The 22,953-nt window shown below is 38.1% G+C and overlaps 2 protein-coding genes across 3 annotated transcripts; one reads left to right on the top strand and one right to left on the bottom strand.

Moving 5' to 3' along the window:
• Positions 1 to 10,318: 10,318 nt before the first annotated feature.
• Positions 10,319 to 12,525, bottom strand: LOC306885027 (CCAAT/enhancer-binding protein alpha-like). The gene has a single exon (XM_079441338.1). It carries the CDS (start codon positions 12,301 to 12,303, stop codon positions 11,437 to 11,439), a length of 867 nt encoding a protein of 288 aa, XP_079297464.1. The 5' UTR covers positions 12,304 to 12,525; the 3' UTR covers positions 10,319 to 11,436.
• Positions 12,526 to 14,634: 2,109 nt separating this feature from the next.
• Positions 14,635 to 18,300, top strand: LOC306885501 (CCAAT/enhancer-binding protein gamma-like). Of its 2 annotated transcripts, none has more exons than XM_079442076.1 (3): positions 14,635 to 14,773; positions 15,759 to 15,998; positions 16,272 to 18,300. In XM_079442076.1, the coding sequence occupies exons 2-3, from the start codon at positions 15,882 to 15,884 to the stop codon at positions 16,659 to 16,661; spliced, it is 507 nt and encodes a 168-aa protein (XP_079298202.1). In that variant the 5' UTR covers positions 14,635 to 14,773; positions 15,759 to 15,881; the 3' UTR covers positions 16,662 to 18,300. The 2 variants fall into 2 exon arrangements, with proteins under 2 accessions (XP_079298202.1, XP_079298203.1); XM_079442077.1 differs by lacking the exon at positions 14,635 to 14,773 and adding an exon at positions 15,252 to 15,654.
• Positions 18,301 to 22,953: the final 4,653 nt, after the last annotated feature.

Here is a 22,953-nt window from a genome sequence, read left to right on the forward strand (position 1 = left end):
TGCAATTCACATGTAAAGTAAGTTAAATATTAAGTATGTTTTAAAATTCTGCCCCTGTAGACGCATTTCAACAATTAATCTGAATTTTTTAAAAAAAATTTATTGTTTGACCTTTTTATGACAAGACAAAGTTAGTTCAGGTTTTAAAGTATGGTGACTTTGTTATTCAGCAAGGATGCAACAATTAAAACTAGATGATAAAAATGTACAAAAAAACTCTATTTCAAATAAATATTGTTCTTTTGACATTTCGATTCATTACATTATCCTGAAAAAAGTCACAGTTTCCACAAAAATATTAAGCACACTGATAGCATAAGACATATTCTTATTATATAAATCATCTTTAGAATGATCTCTGAAGGATCATGTGACACTGAAAACTGCTGAAAATTCAGCATTGCCATCACAGGAATTATTTTACATTTTAAAATCTTATAATAGAAAAGAGTTCTTTACATTGCAATCATATCACAACCTTTACTATATTTTCCATCAAATAAATGCTGCCTTGGTGAGCATTTATTTTGAAAAACATCTTTCAAAAATATTATCAACCCCAAACTTCTGAATTATATTGTATGTTTTCCACTTTTGTACCTTCACCAACCCCAAACCTATACACTATACACTATACATGACATGCTCTTAATTAATTTCATAAGAAGAATTTTGTTCTTCATTAAACTGAAACGTTTTGTTTTTCAAAAATGGTGCAACACCATATTAAACCAACATGTGTTTTAAAGTAAATTTTTAAAATATTTTAATTTTCTTCCCATTTTGGACACATCATTGACCCAAAAATGAACCCCGTCAGGGCACATATCTGTGAACACTGGCAGAGAAGGCAGATGGCAAACCCATCTTCTGAACCAAAATGTGGGGAAAAATAAAGATAGCTGCCACTTTAAGCTAGTAAATCTCTGAAAGTCACATTAAGCTACTAAATCTCTTTTGCAAGTGAACTGAAGTCACTCGATTGACCTCATTCAGATGAAATTCTAATTTGTATCTGATTATAACGGGCTGCCCTGAGGGACAGCTCTGTTTTCAGTCCAAAACAGCAGAATCCACAATGACCGCAAAAATCTCATCAGATCATTTCACTCAGAGAAGACATGTGGAACTCTTCAGCCATCATCCTCAATCTTATAGACCCCCCAGGTATACTCGCACCAAAAACACACGCAGATAACACATAGACCGAGAGCGAGAGAGAGAAAAGAGAGGGGAATCCAAACCACATGTCAAATAAGTGCAACTGTGAAGGCTGTGAAAAGATCTATAATTCATGTACGAATAACACTGTGGAACCACTCAAATACGCAAATCCTGGGAGGAACACTGATTGATATCATATGTCCTTCCAACACTTGACAACACTTTGAGTTCAGTAATAAGAAGTTATCCTGAAAATCTCAAACGCTTTTGTCAGTCGCACATATCAAAGGGAGAACTGGCAGCAGTGACTCACTAAACTGTAGTGGCATTTTGGCATCAGAAATGCCACTATAGATGAGAAACCTTTACCTATCAGAGAGAGCAATCGGCCATTGGAAACTACCCTCATATTCAAACAAGTATGTGACCTCAGCAGTCTTTCATCTTTTGGCTCCTGCCAGCAAACACACACACACAAAGTGTCTTCAGTATCGTTCAAACAATTAACACTATTAATACTATCATTAATTTTTCTGCAGTCTTTGAAACTCACCAGACAAAACCTATACTGCAACTAAAATAATTACCACTCAAAGCATGTTCGTGATTCTGGGAGAAAAAGAGACAAATGCTGTGTTAACTTTTATATGAATCAGATAAAATGTTTCAAACTATTAACCAAGCCAGTAAAACACACACACACACACACACCAGGAGCACCACAAGAGCTCTAGTGCGTATCTTTCTATCAGGCCAGAACAGCAGGGCAGGACTTGAAAGCAGTTCCATACAACCATGGTACATGTCACAGCCAAGAGAATGCGTTTAAGAAGTCGTCCACTGAAAACCACAGGAGATGCTATCAGGCCTGCACCCAGCACTTTACCGTGAAAGGAACAAAAAGCATGGTTACAAAACAAAACAGAAATCACTATGCATTATACTGCACCATTCAGCACTTGTCAGGCATATGCATATTAAGACTGGCAATGAACAATATGTATCTTTGGCATACACACTGAGATTAATGTAACTAGATTTAATCCACTATCAAACACAGTAGACATATGTCTAGTCTAATTACTGTAGGATGCTAGTAAATACTGATACTGATTTTAAAATTCTGCGAGACGTCAACAAACCGATGCTTATTTTGATGACATGGCAAAATATCCAAAAATAGATGGTATTAAACAAATTTAAATGTTACAAGTGAATTTAGACAGCATAAGATATAATCAAAACAAGCAAAAAATATAAATTCTCTTTGTAAAATCTGCTCAAGGTATTAGGGTAAAGGTGCTTTGAAGCAATCTGTCTTGAATTAAGCACTATATAAATTAAATTTACTTGAATAAATATCACATTTAACATTATCAAATTATGGGTGTTATTAAAAATTCATCCCTGTAAAAAAAAAACATCTGTAAAATTTATGGTAAAAAAATGCAACTGTAAAACATACGTTAGCAACGTTATAGGTTTTACAGTTTGAACATTTACAGTTAAATACCGTGATTTCATTAACTGATATAATGTTAATATTCCAACCTATTGAAGTACTGAAATCTATTTTGTACCTTTGTAATAGATTAGATTAGATTAGATTCAACTTTATTGTCATTTATGCAGAGTACAAGTACAGAGCTAATGAAATGCAGTTAGCATCTAACCAGAAGTGCAAGAATATAGTGTTATATACATATAAGTGCAGAGTAAATGAAGATATGATTTACAGAATGTGCAGTGGAATTGCTATATACAGTATTGAGCAGAGTATATACAGAATATAAATAGGAATGCAATGTAGGGATTGTATGTACATTATGAACAGAGCAATGTAGGATTATATACATTATGAACAGCAGAAACGTGAGAACAGTGGTAATAAATAAATACAGCTGGATGAGTGTGCAAAATATTGATAGAACAATGTATTCTATGCAAAATAGCAGTAGTGCAATATTTTATAGAAATAGTTTACTGTGCTTTGTATAGTAACAACTTTATACAGTTTATAGTGTAATAACTTTGACAATGTGCAGTCTGTGCAAAATATGAGTATGAGTTACACTGATAAGCACCAATAGCTGGTGATGATGAGAAAGTCACATGATGAACCATGTGATAGACGAGCAGCTTTTAAATATTACCATATATAGAAGGTGCACAGTGTCACTAAACACTATCATGGTAACAGACATGAAACTGAAATAATGCAATAAACATTAATTTAACAGCATTAGGTGTAACATACAACCCTAATGTGCAAAACTGATATGAAAAAAAAAATCAAAATTGAAATGTAACAGGGAATTCTGGGAATGTCAATTTACGGTTATTCACTGTAAATTATATGTTCTTTTTCACTTCCAAAAATAGTTATACAACCGTAAAATTACATGTAATGGCCAATATAGTTTTTTACTGTATATAGTAGGGGAAGTTACCGTTAACCATTTAGCAGGTTTTTACTGTAGCAGTTTTAAATTCACGGTCATTTTTTACAGTGGAGCATAAGTGACTTCTTTCAAAAACATTTTAAAAATCTTATCAAATCCAAACCTTGTCACAGATCGACCAGGCTCCATCGCCAACCCATCACAGCGATCTCTGTCACCTGAGTTTTAAATCACATCCACCTGCACCTCATCAGCACCCAATCATCTCCGCACTACATAAGCACACACCCTACTTCAGCCAGTTCATTGTCCGATCTCGACAATTTGAAGTGGACTCTCTCAGCTCTTTGCTGTTACTCACCTGATACCTACCTGCTAACGTACTTATCTCCTGCTCCTCTCCTTCGTGGTTCCTCCGTGTCTCCCTCGTCCGTCTTCCTCCAGCGATCATCCTCCATTGTCTCCATCGTCCGTCTGGGGTGTGTGCTGCCTTCAGTCCTCCACGAGTTCCTGACAAGATACAACATCCATCAGTATATCTTTTCTGCTTCGCCTACAGCCTCAAGTCTCTGCTCACTGTCATACTGCCATATATTCCTCTGCTGAATCAATAAACATCCTGCATTATTTACTAATCCTCTGTGTCCAGACCACTTCTGTTACAAACCTTTGAACAGTTGCTTGTGTATATACAACCCGAATTCCAGAAATGTTGGGACGTTTTTTAAATTTGAAATTTTTTTAAAACTAAAAGACTTTCAAATCACATGAGCTAATATTTTGTTCACAATAGAACATAGATAACATAAATGTTTAAACTGAGAAATTTTATACTTTTATCCACTAAATGAGCTCATTTCAAATTTGAGGCCTGCTATATATCTCAAAAAAGTTTGCACGGGGGCAACAAAGGGCTGAAAAAGCAAGAAATTTTAAAAAGATTTACATCTACCATCTAATTAAGTTAATTGACATCAGGTCTGTAACATATGATTAGCTATAAAAGGGATGTCTTAGAAAAGCAGAGTCTCTCAGAAGTAAAGATTGGCAGAGGCTCTTCAATCTGTGAAAGAGTGTGTAAAAAGATTGTGGAATACTTATAAAAAAATAAAAAACCTTCCTCAATGTCAAATTGCAAAGGCTTTGCAAATCTCATCATCTACAGAGCATAACATCATCAAAAGATTCAGAGAAACTGGAGAAATCTCTGCATAAGGGACAAGGCCGAAGACCTTTGTTGGATGCCCGTGGTCTTCAGGCCCTCAAACGACACTGCATCACTCCTCTGCATTATTCTGTCATTGACATTACTAAATGGGCCCTAGCTAAACAGGCTAAAGCGGGGGGAGGCCTTTCGGCATGTTATCAGCATTCAGTTCAAAAGCCAGCATCTCTGATGGTATGGGGGTGCATAAATGCTTACGGTATGGACAGCTTGCATGTTTTGGAAGGCACTATGAATGCTGAAAGGTATATAAAGATTTTAGAGCAACAGAACTATGCTCCCCTCCAGATGACGTCTATTTCAGGGAAAGCCTTGTGTATTTCAGCAGGACAATGCAAAACCACATACTGCAGCTATTACAACAGCATGGCTTCGTAGTAGAAGAGTCCGGGTGCTAAATTGGCCTGCCTGCAGTCCAGATCTTTCACCTATAGAGAACATTTGGCTCATCATTAAATTAAAAAATACGTCAAAGATGACCACAAACTCTTCAGCAGCTAGAAACCGATATCAGGCAAGAATGGGACCAAATTCCAACACCAAAACTCCAGAAACTCATAACCTCGATGCCCAGACGTCTTCAAACTGTTTTGAAAAGAGGAGATGCTACACCATGGTAAACATGCCCCCGTCCAAACTATTTTGAGACCTATAGCAGGCATCAAATTTGAAATGAGCTTATTTTGTGCATAAAATTGTAAAATTTCTCAGTTTAAACATTTGTTATGTTATCTATGTTCCATTGTGAATAAAATATTAACTCATGTGATTTGAAATTCTTTTATTCAAATTTTATTCAAATTTTAAAAAATGTCCCAACATTTGCGGAATTTGGTTTGTACAATATTGACTGATAAATAAAAAAAAAATAAAAATAAAAAAAATCACTGGCAAATCTGTGCCTTAACTTGAAAATATACTGAACATTAAAGTATTTACACTGTTTTTGCCAACAATCTTAAACACATTTGAAGTTCTTCAAAGGAAACAAAGGTGTTATTTTGTTCTGCTTTATGATAATCACATCACCAGCATTCAGAGGCCAATCTAATCTGAAACCAGTTCCAAAGTTTCCTCCATTTCAGCTGCTCTTGTGGCCAATCCTAGAGCCAGACTGAGAGAGCTACATATTTATCTGTGAAAATAACACTGTTCTAACAAGTCTGTGTGCTTAGGGGGTGTGTGATGGTCTGACGCAGATTAAACACCATGAGAATGGAGAAGTGAGTGCAGTGGCTGCCAAAATATAATAGCCCAAGTGCACAGGTGGAAAATAAACAACCTTTTTCATTTTGTGATATGAGAGAAAGTAAAAGATAAACAGAAGGGAGACTGAAGGAGTGAGACAGGCAAAGACAGAGAGGTACCGAGAGAATGAAGTGGAAATAAAATCTTGATTTAAATAATATTCTGCAGTAATGCACTGCAATTGAAATTGTTTAGCACCCTTCTCAAAGTCTGGGATGTCCACCAAATCCAAGCAGACTATTTTCTACTTTTTTGTTTCATAATTTGCTCCAACGATTCTCAAAAGAACACTTTAACTGTGATGTAACCATGCAAAACGCAAATATTTTCTTACTTGAAACACAAGCGCACACAAACACATTTAAACATAAGATCATTGTTCTGGAATTAAATAACACACACACACAAAGAGAGAGATAATGTTTTTCAATATACAAACATACATATATATATAAAAATATATATGTAAAAAGTTAAGTAAAAAGTGCTGTATAGATATGATTTCTTGGCAAAAATGTACCCTAGGCAGCAAAATTTTCCAGTCCACTTATCAAAAAAAGAACCAGTTATTATTCTGGCCAATTCAATTTGTTTAAATCCAAACCATTATTACACTGATTCTTGGATTCAACCGAGAACATTTATAGTACATATTTTAGGATTTAGGCTGACGAAATGTAAAATATTATTCATAAAAACATATCATCTAAAATAAACACTAAACTGAGTTTGTATTACACTTAAAAGTGTTTTGACAGCAATTTCCGATCATGTGACCTGCTAAGACATTTAAGCAAAAATGGATGTAATGATTGAGTAATGACTAGTAGGATAAAGATAATTATTCATGATGGAGATCTCTACAGCTAGGGCCGGATCATTGTCCCACGAGCCCCCCTAGCCCTTTGCAAGCCAAATTACCCCTTACAGTAATCTTTCCTTGTCCTTAAACTGCCTGTTTTATTTAGTTATGCCCTGAATTGTGAACCAAACACTCAATGTGACAAAGCTGTTATACCCAATTGGTGCAGAGCAAATTGTTGTACATACACCAACCACAAAAGTGAAGCCAAAACCAGAGCAGCAGAGATAAGTTTTGGATCAGATGCACTCTGTGGCATCTAATGTGGTTCTGTTGAGTGGGGCTGTCATTGCATTTTTTTAATAGTACAATATAATATAATATAGTATAAGAGTTCACACATATGCACCCTTCCCACTAGCAGTCTGAGGTCACGCAATCTACTGGAAGAGAGAGAGAGAGTGACATAGGTAACAGCCTCAATAAATTGCAGTGAGGTATGGTTTGAAAAGAGTTGGTAGATCTCCAGAACAGGGTGAGAAAACAAGCCAGGCATAAATGAGACGTAAAACAAAACAGCAAATGAGAGCTTGCTGAAAAATGTTACTCAATTAACTTAAGAATGCATCGATCCCTGTTTTTCTACAATCAATCTTCATCTTGACAATTCTCATAGCAAAGAGCAAAAGCATTTATTTACTTCGCAAAGAGAAAGACAGAGAGCGATGGGAGTGGTTAGATCTTGTGTGATTTTTCTCTGCGGTTTAACCTCTTCTTGGTTGTTTTGGCAACTGTGAAGTCCAGGTTCCAGACTTCTAACGACCATCCCTAAGCAAACAAACAGTGATATATGTCCTTCTATTGCTCTGGGCTCAGGTTTTTGTGGGGCATATTTATTATTGGGCCCAAAGTTAAATTTCTGGGCCTACTGGCAGCTGGTGAAAGCACTGGACAGGGAGTTTTAAATCATATTGATACTAAAGGGATTTGTACTATACCAGAAACTCAAACTCAAATGTGAGAAAGTATTACGCATATCTCATTTGAAGGAGAGAATCTGGAGTGTAGGGACGGGGAGAAATTTCTGGCTTCTGAAGTTTCACTCAAAGGTCTGGTTAAACTTTTGTCACACGACAAACAAGAAAGAGCGCGTTATCAAATAAGGTGGTTAAACACACAGACTCGCATGCATACTTACACACACATATCCATTTGTATTGGATTTATCATATTGTTTGTTTTCACATACTTCCTCAGCAAATAATAAGATACTGAATAAGAATAGTGGTTGGCTAAATACTAAGCTTTTGGCAAATTAGCTCCTATGTTAGCATTTATCCACATGAGAAAACTGACAAGAGAATGCTGAACGGCTGGACATCAAGTTGGCTCCAGTTATAGTAGCTGTGCTGATTTTTTACAGATTTTACAGGTTTTTATGTGCATGCATTTTCCTTGATTAACAAAACAAAACACACTTATTCTCACTTGGCTCTTGCAATTTTCATCTTAGACATTCTCAAGGTCTTTGACCAGAGGTAAAAACAACACACCCCAGCAAAAGAATTTCCAAAAGCGAGCATGAAACACAGCTGCACAAAAATACACATTAAGCTCACTTCAAGTCAAGTTTGGAACAGGTTTGGTTTTTCTCAAACATGTGAAATATTGGACAAAGAGAAGTCAAAAACATTCTCACAGCTACAGGAAATAAGATGGCAAAGGAAGCATCCAGGTTTTAGCGTGATGCTTTAATGTATTCCATTCAGGGAGGAGAGAGGCCATACTTGCCCTATGGACCTTATTCCCACACATTCCCTGAACTGCTTCTGTAGCACCATATGTTTTAGCTCTTGAATCTAGTAATGAGATTTCATAGATTAAATATACAATATATGGCTTTTGATTTTTACATTTAAAATTCAGTGCAAATGAGGTCCTGCTGCAATAGACTATAATAACCCATTCACACCAAAAAAGTTGAGTATAACGATAACTGTACAGGCGTACAAACCAATGGATGCTCTGTTTACTAGCCCTTAAGCACAGTTATGTAGTCTGCCACTTTAAACGCTTTTAGCATTCATCATCTTGAAAAAAGTGATTGTACCTCTGTGAATATTAAAACTTTATAGTTGTCATTATAGTTATCATCCAGTGTTAATCAACCTAAGGCAACATATTTTCCTAATTTGTTTTATTATGAAAGTTACATTACTCTCTCAGCACAATTGCTTAGCAAAATAATCAAATTTGTATCCAAACAATTATAACTAAAATTATGTGAGAATAAGCCTTTATAATCTTAAATAATAAAGCGTTAGAAATGAACATTAGAAATCTACATTTAACTTGTTGCTCAGATTCCAGTATGGTTGTATACTGCTGCCATTAAGTTTAACGAATCTCAGAAATATTAGTACAGTATCAAGACTTTCCCCATTAATGTTTTATCCAATTTAGAATGAATATTGTTAGGCAGATTTAAAGGCTGTTGATTTGTTTTTGGCGACAATTTGGTGTACTGGAAGTGTACAGGAACTTCTCTCTGAATTATGAAGCCGTTTGAGACCAAGCAGATCATTCACAGGTGAAACTGAATGAAAAAAAGACTTGGCAGCAAGTACGAGAGACTGAAAGAAGTTGGCCTGACAGCTAGCCTATGCTCGAACCTGGCTGGGGCAGATTCCTTGTGTGCCATCATTCTATCTGCAACAGAGGTTTGGAAAAGGGGGCTGATTTATTGATTCAATCATTCCAGACCTGATAATGTAAAAACATGTCAATTGACAACAATGGAGTGAAACACGTCTCCACAGGTCAGAGGGACTATCTCTCTGTTTCTTTCTCTCTCTCTCCATCTCCCTGCCCTGAAAAGTGTACTCAGGAGAAGTGAAGCTATCAGTAGCACTCCACACTATCTCATTTAAGAATAAATTGATCAATTCAGAGCCGCGAGCTAATCAATGAGAGTACTACTTACAAGTCCTTATCGGTGACAAACCCTGGTCTTTTACGGTCTGATGTCTACTGAAAGTGCAACAGCTCACAGTGAATTAGGGTTGAGTGAATGTTAACTGTGACACTCGAAGACTCTGCAGCTGAATGGATCCTTCTGGAAACACCTTCCTGTATTTATGTAATAATGTGGACGTTATCGTTTAACCGGTAAACATCTTTCTTTTTACTAGTCTTATTCCAGTTAATTCTGCTTTCAAAGAAAGCAGCTCCACAAATATGTATGTGCATATTGGACTCAAACGACTTTTGAGCGCCACCTGTCGGTGTAGAAAAGAATCATACGTGTCAAGTGGGGTTGCTACACAAACAAACTCAAGAAAGAACACGACGGTGACGGTGAGGAAATTATTCTAGACACGAACGCGACAGACAGTGAAAAATTAACTGAAAATGTATAGGCTACACATAAAAACTCCTCAAAATGAAAAGGCAAGGCACAAGACATATGTAAGACAATGTTTTAATTCATACTTTTTGGCATATATATATATATATATATATATATATATATATAAATGTTCATTTTAAAACAGAATGAAAAAAGAACATTCGTATAACATCTGCAATATGCCGTTTGTAAAAAAAAGTGCTTCCTTTTCCTTGCTGTATATTTCTGTCCAAAGGTTCAGTCAGTGATGACAAATGAAGACAGGGGAAACTCAAAAGGCACTGAAAGCGGTCTCTGCTCGAGTGTTGTACAAAAAAAAAAAACGTTCACATGAAATGCACACGCTTACCGAGCAAGACAGGACTTCACTGCAAAACCAGTGAGAAAACACACGGTGATCGTCCACCGGAATTATTCTCATGACAGCAACAGACATTGCATAGAGATATACACCCTTTCACATTTTTATCAATCATATTGCATAAATACAAAGCGTTTACTCTAAAAGCGTATACTGACAGACGTTTTACAGATCAGTAACCAAATCATGGCAAAATGTTCACAATGCAATGCGCTTCCTCAGGTCGAGTTTGGACGACATAGAGCATACAGTCTGCGTTATGAATGACAAAAAGCCTACCACGGTAAAAAAAAAAAAAAAAAAAAAAAAAAAACAATTCCAGTCCAATGTTTTGGCATTTGTCTATTGCCGTCCATGAAACAACTCCACCCCACCCCCTGCAAAAAGTTTAAATCAACAATATCATACAGTGAATGTTATGCAGCAACAGGTGTGGTGGGAATACAGCCTGCTATGGCAGGAAAGTTTTTTTGTCGCTACAAAGTGTAGTTCAGGTTCGTATGTAACCCAAAGGGGGCAGGGGAGTACGAAAGCTGGTAACTTTACATGAAAAGTAGATTGACAAGGTGAAATCATGCCCATTAGCTGCACTGATAATGTTTTGCGTAGCTAACACACACACACACACATTCTTAACAGGACTACACCTACAACAAGCCAAGTCCAAATGTGTGAAGAGATGAGCTTATCGTTTGTTTTTATACAAAAGGCACGTCTATACCGCAGCTGCCTGGCTCCTATAGAAACACTTTGAGAATGTGTCTGCGTTTATCCAGCAGACGTAAAAATCACGCAAAAGTTACTTCAAAAGTCCCGCTCGTTTCGTTAGGCGCAGCTGCCCATGGCTTTGACAAACGAGCCGTCGGGAAGCTGCCTGAAGATGCCCCGTAACGTCTCCAGTTCACGTGTGAGGTGATCTACCCTCTTGCGCAGTCTCTCGTTATCCGCCAACAACTCGATCACTTTATGTTGCGTCTCCACATTGCGCATTTTCGCCTTGTCCCGGCTCTTGCGCACGGCTATGTTGTTGCGCTCCCTCCTCATCCGATACTCGGTGCTGTTCTTGTCGATATGTTTCTTGGATTTCCCTCGATCGCCCATCTTCATGGAGCCCCCAGGAAGGTGGCTGTGTTGGTGATGGGGACTGGGTACGGGCGTCGGGGGAGGTGTGGGATGACCCGGCTGGAGGTGCATGGTGGTTTGCGCGCAGTGCGCGATCTGGTGCTGCAGGTACGACAGATGCGGCGCGTGGTGTTGAGAGTGGTGGTATGTGGGGGGCATCGAGTGGCCGAGCTCATCTTCCTCCCGGGGCTCTTGTTTGATGGCCACGGGTCTCATTCGCGCCTGGCTGTTGTAGATGGGCTCTAGTTTGGAGGAATCCATGTAGCCGTTCAGGCAGCCGTACATCTGCGGGGGCCCCGGGGTGCCATTGGCACTGTGGGGATACTCGTAGTCTCCGCTCGCCAGCTTGAGCTTTTCTTGCTTGGAGCTGTTGTGGAATAAGTCAGCCAGGAACTCGTCGTTGAATGCAGAGGGGTCGATGTAGGCGCTGATGTCGATGGAGTTCTCGTTCTCGCAAAGCTCGCTCAGGTCTCCAGCTGTGTCTTTGTAGGTATAGGCGTTTTGCTGACTCTGTACAAGGCTGGTCATTAGTGGCCGTGGGGCGACCTCGTAGAGATTTGCTTGCTCCATGGAGTATCTAAAACCTGCCAGACATGGTGAAGAGCTCCGGGAATCCAGCTTGTTCTCAGTACCGGAGAAAGCCGCGCTGGCTCCAAGTTCTCGGGACAGGCGAGCGCGCAGCCTGTGGTGGCTGTGTACTCGGCCGTAAAATGGACTTGAGTGTAAAGGCTGAAACACCACACGAGATCTCCTTTAAAACGACACTTACACCCTCAGCGTGTGAGCTTCACATCTGTCAAGTACTTTTCTGAGTGCACTTATATATACTGTGGAGTTTGGAAGGCGGGTGTGCTCTGGGTCCTAATGCTTCTCTGCGTGATCTTCGCACGAGGGCTCAGCTCACGCACTGATATCGACCTGATCTTTGCAAACGTCATTATTATTGAATTATAGGTGAAATAGTACGCGATCGTTGCATATAATTCATAAAAAGTTATCATAATAGCCTACAACGTTTTTAAATAAAATAGCAATACTGTTCTAAGAATTTTTAGTTTTTAACACTGCATTTGAATTGTTCATTAGATTTTGAGATTTAAAAGGTCTAGTATTGTAAAAGCCTTTGGATGTGGGAACTGAAATGCATGAGACCAATTATGGCAAAACGGGTACAGACATTATATGTAACGGATAGGCTATATGAATGAAATACAAATGCTAAACTAGAAAAGTTACATATAACTGGTAAAAAAAACTTTTGGTATGTGGCATAAACGAGACAAAGAACGAAAGACTGAACAAAAAAGAAAACATTATTGATATTGCCTTATGACTTGCCTGCATTAAAACGCGCCATTGAGCCTATAGGCTATGAAATTGTTTTGATAAATTAATAAATTAAGCCAGTTAAGTTCGGATCCAATTAATCTAATTAAGTTTTTTTTTTTATCTTTGTGTATTTTATTTGGTGTGTTTGTTCTTTTATTTTCCTCTGACCGCTGCTGCAGAATTGTAGACCATCCATTATTTTCTAAGCGCTTGGGAGAATCTTTGCGCACAACAATGAATACGACCACTCTGCCAAAACAAACAGTGCAGCACACGTCTCACCTAGTGCGAGAGAAGCTGGAGAGCACACAGCAATCTCGAGAATTGCATGCGCTGGAGTTGGAGCGCGCGTATCGGCGCTAATCAGTGCGTGCGCATGCAGTCTGGGAGCTCCCTCTATTGTCACAGCGAGAGCCTGGCACGTACCACAAGACGAGAGGCCACAAGACATGCAGCCAGCAACAGATAAGTTATACATTACGTTTTTCTGGTTTGGTCTACCCTATTTTACCATATCAAAATGAGAAATTAACATATGGAGCCATGCAACAGGTTATGTTACATCTTAGCCTATGTCTTTCATATCAAAATATATTAATCCTCTCATTAGGTCCAAATGTCCATTCACTTCTAAATAATAGGACATGAAATATTAAGAGGAGAAAAGAAATTAAATAAAATGGAACAGAAAGATTTTGGAGGGCAGATAATTAGGTGTAGGCTAATTTGTGACTTTAAGTAGGCTAATGCGGGACACCCAAACTCATTTGTGCACATTTGGTGCTCTATTATAAGCAAGTCGTTAATAGCCACATTTTATTTGGCTTGATATATTTCAGTTGTTGGTGGTATGCTGACAATCACAATACATTCCAGAAGACTAAAGTGCTAGAATTGTCTCAAACTAGATGTCCAATGGCTAAAAGTGCAAAATGTAAATGTAAACAGTGTATTAGCAATATTAGTGAATAGATTATTTAGCTTTCGCTTCTGTGAATCTTAATAGCTAATTCACTGTTTACATGCTCAATAACATAAAAACAGAGGTAGGCTATTTTTTATTATTATTATGCAGTAAAAGAATAACAATTACAAGTACAAAGGTAGAATACAAAAGACAATTAGGGTTACATCAAAGCAAACTATGTTAGCATATAAGAATCACACCATAAACATTCTTACGTGCAATAGAATTGTTAATTTCTTAAAGAGTTTAAATACATATCAAAATCTTTCTTGAAAATAAAAGGGAATGAGTTGTCTTTCAAAATTTACCTTTATGAATGTAAAATTTGGCCTAGCAAAAAAATAAATTTTAAGTGAGAAGGATCTGTTCAAAGAGTAATCAAAAAGCACAGTTTTGGGGGTTATACAGACCTGTTATACAACCCTAAAATGAGAAGTACAGTTACCTTGTTTAGTATTGACTTATGTCGTTTATTCCATGGAAACGCCCCTAACCGACAATTGCTGCCTGATTGGTTTAGTGACACGTCAATCAAACAGTGCATTTCGTCATCTTTCCCAATCCTCTGATTTGATTGGTTGCAAAAGCAGATTTCCCTACATGGTCACAAGATTTCGCAATACTCCCAAGCGCCGCTTTACCAAACAATAACACCTCAACCTGTGCTTATTTTTCCGTGAACAAAGAGGACATAATTCTTTATTAACTCAAGTGGATAACTTACAAACCTCGAGCGTTTTCAAGGTAGGTGATCTGGGTGTATTGTAAGACAGACTGTCGAATTGATTTTTATCAATTAAACGATGGCTCGCCGGCTGAGAGGATCCGTGCCGCTCACTCGATTGCAAAATACCTTCAACTCCCGGATCTGTGGCCAGCGAGAGCTTAATAGCCCACGATTGAACACGATCGCGAAAGACTCCTTGATTCGCGTAACTTTTATGTCGAAAGCAGCATGTCTGTGCTCTCGGTTCATTGTTAGACGCCTGAAGTCATGGTGAGGAATGAAGCAGCTAATTAGCAAACCTGCTAACCTCCAGTAGATCTCACTAGCTCACGTAACTTACACCAAAAGAAACACTTCTATCAGCATTGGGAGTGTTTTCACATGGTTAACGCGATAGATTACAATACTGATTTACCCGATCTGCTGCCATTTTGAATGTAACGTTAGGCACACTGTTGTTTAAAGTAAGTCAGCGGTATTCCCCTTCATTCCCACAGTTCCGTGTATGATGTAACCAGACAGATATGATTCAAAACACTGCCCGGATTTAAAACGGCATCATTAATAAACTTTAACTTGCTTTACAGTAGCTTCACTCTTCTGGCGTTTGTTTAAAATGTTAACTTTAGCTCGGCATAGTTCTGCATGACTACGGAGTTTCCTTCTCTCGTGTACAAAGGAGCGGGTGGGAGCGCGAGCGATGATGCAACCGCGGGCAACACTTGAGCTCGCGCTCATAGGAGAGAAAGAGAATTTGCCACATATGCACATTGACATGGCAGCACGGTCGGATTACAACAACATAACGCTAACGGATGAGCACAAGCGGTTGACCCGACTTTTAGGTGTTGCAGCATTTTGCTGAAATAATGCGTTTCTGCGGGGTGCATCTGCTCAGGTGCGAATTGTGTAGCATCAAATTATGCAAAGTGTGATGGAGTATGATGCTGATGTGTGCAGAGTACTTTGTCTAACTTCTTTCTCTCCATCCTGGGTTTTCAGGCACACGGCTGCATTTTGGGGCATTCAGCTTCTCACAATACCAGTTAACACCAACTCCAGCTCTGAGAAGTCCGACAACACAGGTCGGAGGGGGAGAGAGAAAGACAGTGGAAGTGGATCCAAATGAGCAAGCAGTTGCAACAGAAGAAATCCAGCACAGATCAGAACGGCGTTAGTGTTATACAGAATCAGCCACATAATAGTGCACTGAACCCAGCAGGAGCTGCAGGACTACAGCAGGTACACACATAAACAAACTAACCTACTTAACTGTGCATTTCTGAATATTAATATTCATGACTCTGTAAAAGCACTGCATTGTCATTTTACAGTGCTTAAACCATGGTATGTATGCGTAAAGTGCATTCAGTCATCCAGTTTCTCACAATCTTGAGGAATAAGATGTGTAGAAGATTTGCAACCTAATTGTCAAAACTGCAAATTAGTTGTGTATTAGGTATGTGGTTGCTTGTCTTTACTATGCAGTGCTTGACATTATTTTAATTCTGACAGGTTCCTCAATTAGTCCCAGTGAGTCCCGGAGGTGGGGGTAAGGCCATACCACCCAGCAAGATGAAGAAGTCCTCTATGGATAAAAACAGCGATGAGTACCGCCAACGGAGAGAACGCAACAACCTGGCCGTAAAGAAGAGCCGCATGCGCAGCAAGCAGAAGGCACAGGACACCCAACAGCGTGTCAATGAGCTGAAGGAAGAGAATGAGAGACTGGAGGCCAAAATCAAATTGCTTAGCAAAGAACTGAGTGTGCTCAAAGACCTGTTTCTAGAGCATGCTCACAACCTCGCAGACAATGTGCAGCCCCCTGCTTCTAATGGAGGCCCCGGAGACCTCTGCAACAACAACAACAACAACAACAACAGCGGCAGTAACAGCAGCCAGTGAGGTCCTGATGTTGGTTTGCAGTGTGCTCTGCTGTGGGCTGTGTGGAGGCTCTCTAGGCAAATCATTTTACTTAATCGTATTATGCTTTTTTTTCCTCCTCCTGTTCCTGGAATGTGTACTGTCCGCAGTGTTTAACTTGTGCATCTTCAGTTTGTACACTCAAATTCAGTTTCCTTTTCCACTTGTATTATATCTCATACAAAATTTTACGATCGCCATAGCAACCGCAGAAAGTTCAACCCACGCTCTGATTTGATGTGCAGGAGATAACTTTTAATATCTGCCTTCCATTTGTAAAACAGCATGTTTCAGTGTCTTGAAACTTTGCAGAGTCTTGGAGGACTGTGAAAGCTCCTCAATAGACAATTTTGAAATCTGGCCAAAGCAGGTCACGAAGATTTAACAGTAAATATATAATAGTAATATGTGTTCCATTGCCCCACTCTAATGTCTAAAGAAAGGAGTCAGAAATTCAACTAATAGATGGTGCCGTAGTCTGTTAACATTATTCATTACGAGTTGGAATTAAGTAAGGATATCTTCAACTGCAAAGAGTACCAATTTTGTATTCTTGCTTTTTTTTGCCTGTCAGCTTGGGTTGATTCAATCTTATTTGTTGACCGTGTCTTATTATAGCAAATACACTGTTGTATCTATGGTAACAGACTCAAGACAGACTAAACATATTGCACCAGACAGTGTCTGCATTACCGGTAGTCCTTAAATCCCTACAGTTAAGCCTTCAATTTTGACAAGGGTGGAGAAGAACAGATTGAGAAAAAAATTATCTCTAGTGTATATGTTAGGGTGATGGTAGGTAAATTAACACAAATTATTTAATAATAGTATCTCCTCTGTCTTTGTAAATACTGTTGAGAGAAGATTCAGAATGACTGGTGCTGAACATTGAAAGTCATCAATCACCTGACGTGCCCTAAAGTTATTAAATTATGTAAATTATGAGTTATATTGAAAAATTCCTTATCTGAAGAAGCCCTTTATCTGACTATGTTAAATATTGGCCATTTTGTTTCCCTGACTAGTTTCAGAGCAGAATGTGTGAATTTACATCTGCAGCAGCAGGTGTTGCTAAAAGCTATTGGGGCAGCCACATGACCTTTGCCCTCATTGTGTCTCGTAGAGCTATGTGTTCTTGGAGTCGCTGTAGATGGACTTTTGTACCTCAGGCTATTTGTCATAGCCTCACCAGACAGCCTTTAAGATCTATATTCCTATATAGGAGGAAATTAAAAGGGGGATAAGAAAAGACAAGGCAATCTTATAAGATGTATGACGCATCTTTAATTCTACTGTATATTTTCATTTTCAATATCTGAAGTTTTAAACACTTAAAATAAGCATGAAAGGCAATGCATGATTAGCACTATTTGAACAACTAATTAAAGGTTATGCACTATAGAGGAATAGCGAATCGGCGACTGCATACTTTTTGTATTGTTGTATCAGGCTGGGCTAAAATAAAGCTATTGTGTAAAAGTTCTTAAAAATGAGACTAAAGTCGATATTTCATGAATATTTGATTGGCATATTTTGCTAAAGTATGAGGGTTGCTGGGCAACTTGCTTTTTTACATAAATGTATACTGGGTTTTTGTGCATTGTAAATTAAAATTGAATACAAAATACATTCCTTGTGTTTGTACTAACTGTGAAGAGGGGCACTAAACCTAGACATTCATTTACCAAGTCAGCTGAGGTGCCTGCAAAAAATCCTGCTGCAGTAAGTAAAACTACATAAATCAAGGTGCGCTTTGTTTTAACCGAGGCCAACACCTCTCTAAACCTAAACTCAAGTAAAATGTTAGAACTAACACTATAGGTTTATGGTAAAATCACATTCTGTCTTAAGCCCTCATCACAAATAAACCATTTTACAACCATGAATATAAAATTACAAAATCTTGGCATTTAAAATGAAAGCTACTTCTATGGTTGAGAGTTTTTATATCCCGTTTAGGAATAAATTTAGGAATAAACTCCTGACTTAGTTCTTATCTTAAGCCAAGATACACTTTCAGAAAAAATGCCCCAGTGACAAGCTGCTGTACCCTTTAAGGTACAATTTTTGCACTTTTTTTTTTTTTCTGACTGCACTATGGTTATGAAATCGATGCCAATACCACTGCTGTAGGATATCTTTTACTATACCACTACATGCTGGGGTGACAGACCTCTTACGCAATGTTGTATAGTCAACTCAGTCAAGCACACATAGTAAACTACTATTTAGAGGACGAGCTGAACTGGATCAGAGTTTTCTCAAGCCAAGGTTGTTTCCCAATGGTTTCTAAGGTGCAAATGATCGGGATCTGCTTAAGCTTGCCATGCTTTTTGGGAAACAGTCCTGTCCAGTCAAAAAAAAAAAAAAGTTAAAGAGACTGCTTCTAAATATCTGAGAAAAACCACTGACATTAAAGCCACAGTTGACTCAAATGAAAATTCATCCTTTACTCACCTTCATGTTGTTTCAAACCTGTATGTATGACTTTCTTCAGCAGAACAGAAAATATGGGACCAAACTACATTGGGACCCCATTGACTTTCATAGTGTAGAACAAAAAAAAAAAAAAACACAAATATCTCTCTTTGTGTTCCATAAGAGGAAAAATGTATACAGGTTTGGAATTAACATGGGTAAGTAAATTATGAAATAATTTACCTTTAAGAAGTATTTTTAATGCAGGGGGAAAGGGGAACAGAACCTCATTCATAGCAAAACAACTACTGATAAAAAGAGAAAAGAAAATTGTGGAGACAAAAAGATTAAATATGACTGAAGAATGATGGGTAAGATGTTCTGACTGGCAGAGAGAGGGTGTCATTCTGTACTTGGACTCTGGACTGTTATATGTGCGCACTTACCCTGTTCAGATAAGATATGTGACGTGTATTGAAACACAGACACGGTTTCCCAGTAGAGAGGAAGGATGTAGAACACCAAGTACTACAACTCACACCTCTCGAAGTTTCCCTTCCTCTTTATTTTTCTATAAACTTTTTTATTTTTGACATATCCTCTCTCTTTCTAGAGTATATTTCTCTTCTGTCTACATGAGATGGACATAGAGAAAGGCATTTTACAAGTTATCTATACAGCCCTTTCAGTACCACCAGCGGAAGTAAATATTTTCCATTGTACTGCATTTCTAGAGCTTAAAGCTCTCCGTAAAGCCAACAGGTTACTCTAAGGCCAGTGCAATAAAGTGGCTTTCAAGATGCTGATGAATTTAGTGACCTGATTTAAGCGTACAAGGCCGTAGACACTATGTCACTCCAGCTGGCAAATGGCTAGAGACAAAAGATAGCAAAACGCTGATTCAAAAGTGAGGTACATTTACATTGCTGAGGTTACTGTAATAACCTGCCACGGTCCATTCGTTATAGTTAATCTATAACCGACTGACATCAGCATCATCCGACAGGCAGCAAGGCACCAAGGTAGAAAGTGAGTATATTAACAGTTGGACTGACTCTTGGACACAGCTTGGTTATGCTGATAAGGCGGAGAGGCAAGCAGACAAGCTCTCAGGGCCCTACACAACCTCATGGCCAAAGAACATAGATGTCAAGCTACAGATGCTTGTATACATTTCTTAACTTGAATTATTATGCTGTTGCTCCCACACCCACATTTTTTTTCAACACCATAGCTAAAAATAAAATCTAATATATTACTAGGGTTAATAATGCTTAGTCATGAATGAATGAATGAATATGGCACATTAAGTACTACTATTCTTACCTCCCTCAACAGCCATCAGCGCTGGGCAGTCAAGCTTAACTTCATATCTCAGTAATAAAGTGGAAACATCACTAGTTTTTAAACTCTCGTATTGTTTTAGTAACGTTAGTTTTAAATTAAATAACGTGGTAGGGACGGCTTATATTCGTTATTTCCAACCAACTTTTCAACAAACCCAGGGTTTTCTTTCGACTGTTTCGAATCTGAACAAGCAGCGACAGATTCGCAAAGGAATCATTCTTTTGAGTCAGTTCTTTACAACGAAGCGGTCACCAAAGTTATTGAAGCAGAATCGATTCTTTTCGAACAGCTCACTCACACACTTGTTTTCACGCTAAAGAACAAACAGTAACGGACGCCTTAACAAAACAGAAATGTTGCTGCGTCTTTTTTAACTTCAGCATCTGCAGGTAAAAGCATTTTCTGACCACAAAAGTGTTGAAATACTGCATACAAAAGCACTTTAAGTAGCCTACCAAAAAAAGCATTGTCATCGTGTTTTTTTTTATTTACCACGTTTTTTTAAAATCAGGTAAAAGCAGCAATCCTTTAATCTAGTTCAGTTTTCAAGTATATTAGAGATACTTTGTGTTTGATAATATGCTTAATTTTTAACCTTTTTTTCCCCTTCACATTCATTCATACATTTTCCACATAGTTTCTCTAAAGAATAATTAGTCATCTTAATTTAGATAATAATTTTTAGTAGGTGGTAGCTTAGCTTGCCCAACACATGTAACCGGTTAGTTCATCCTCTTTCAGTGCAAATCCATCATTCATTGCAAATCAGATGGTTCTGTGTAACTAAGACTCAGCTCAACTCAACATTTCCATTCTGCTCAACTGAACTGAACTGAACAGAACGATGAGTTTGGCTCGATCCACTGCACTCAACAAAGCTAAGATTAAGTAATGTTTATTCATCCTCATGGACTGTTTGCATCCATCATGTAGACTGGGATAGATGAACTTTAAGTTAGCCGTCAACCATTTGAAACACGTGCCATGTGCTTAAAAGTACTCTATCACACCACAATGACAGTTCCTAGAAGGGTTAATGAAAAAAATAAGTGGGTGTTTTAAGGTCAGAGTCAGCAGTCAGAAATTTATGGCTCAATATTTCTTTTTTGGGTATTTTTTCCCCCTCTGAACAGTGTTGATTTCTTGAACTATGAATGAGTGCAGCTCTTAATCCCAGTAAAAGACTGCAGATGATCGTGTAAAAGGGAGGCAGAGAACAAACAGGGCTGGAGCTGCACTGTTCTGATTCATGTAGAGGAGTGGAATTCAGTGGGTTTACTCTAGGAATCTCAGCTATGCTGAGACTGTTTACTCTGTTGCTTCTCTCTCCATCTCCTGTTTTAATATGCTCATTAATATCAGCCACCACATCCTCCTCCCAACAGGCTTGACTTTATCTGACGCTCTGGACTGAGACTGTTATCTCCCTGTTTACTGCTTCACAGTATTCACCCATCATTATACAGCAAATTCATCAATCAGTCTCATTACCTCATGCTCTAATTCACATACCATAGCTTAAAAATGTTTCAGTTGTTACCAAACAGGAGCTTTTCAGTATATCAGGAGATATTGTGTGGATAATTGTATTTATCTTTGTGTTGAGTTATTTGAATGCATGCCAAAGAAACAGCATTCAATATCTCTGATTGTATGTTTTTTTCAAGCAATGTTTTTTCTTTTCTTTTCTTTATTTTACCTTTTCTTCTTGGTTAATGTCATTACTTGTTATTTACAAATCTATCTTTTTAGATGGGATCCAAGGTTTTTCTATTTAGTATCTGAGCTTAAATAATAAATGCATATATAAATATTATATTAATAATAAATCATTCAATTAATATCACATTATATTGTATAGTAATATAAATATATACATTATTTTATTATCATTTTCTTTCTTTATTTTTAAATGCAGTGAAATCCAATTGCTTTCTTCTGCTTCACCCATTTATTAGATAATTGGAAATTGTAGGATGGCTTGTTGGCTATTTAGTATCTGAATGCAAAAGTTCATTGGCTGGTTCAGGCTGGTCAACAAAAGGTCATTGGCTGTTGGCCCCTGTCGGACGATGTTATTGGCTGTTAGCCCGTGTGGGAGAAGGTCATTGGCTGACCATGGTGTTTTGGTTGCCAAGTGTCTCTGGCAGAATCCTCCCCTGATAAACAAGCATATCAGATTCCTCTTCGATCTTCTGCACTTCGCACAACTGCGTTCAAACTCAACTTAACACTTTAAAGCCCCTCGTCAGTGCTCAGGGAACCTGATTCAGCTATTCTATTCCTCTGTCCTAATATTAAGACTGGGATTCCTTTGATTTACATGCATTGTTAGTACAAAAGCACATGTTTTGCTTTGACAACCATTAGTGACCCATATGTCACAATAATGGTCTGGGAAGCAGTTTAAACAGTCTTTGGTATTCATAAATGAACGACAGTTGTTTCTGCATGCTAGTTGTGATGGAAAGAGGACAGCACGAGGGTAGTTATGATCATAATACAGATT

Source organism: Barbus barbus (assembly GCF_936440315.1).
Source record: "Barbus barbus genome assembly, chromosome: 2".
In the NCBI taxonomy this organism is placed as follows: Eukaryota; Metazoa; Chordata; class Actinopteri; order Cypriniformes; family Cyprinidae; genus Barbus; species Barbus barbus.

Bases quoted from the DNA above. Each gene is read 5' to 3' on its own strand.
- LOC306885027 (XM_079441338.1), bottom strand. From the start codon at position 12,303: ATGGAGCAAGCAAATCTCTACGAGGTCGCCCCACGGCCACTAATGACC.
- LOC306885501 (XM_079442076.1), top strand. From the start codon at position 15,882: ATGAGCAAGCAGTTGCAACAGAAGAAATCCAGCACAGATCAGAACGGC. The intron at 15,999-16,271 runs GTACACACATAA...TAATTCTGACAG, and splicing joins GAGCTGCAGGACTACAGCAG to GTTCCTCAATTAGTCCCAGT.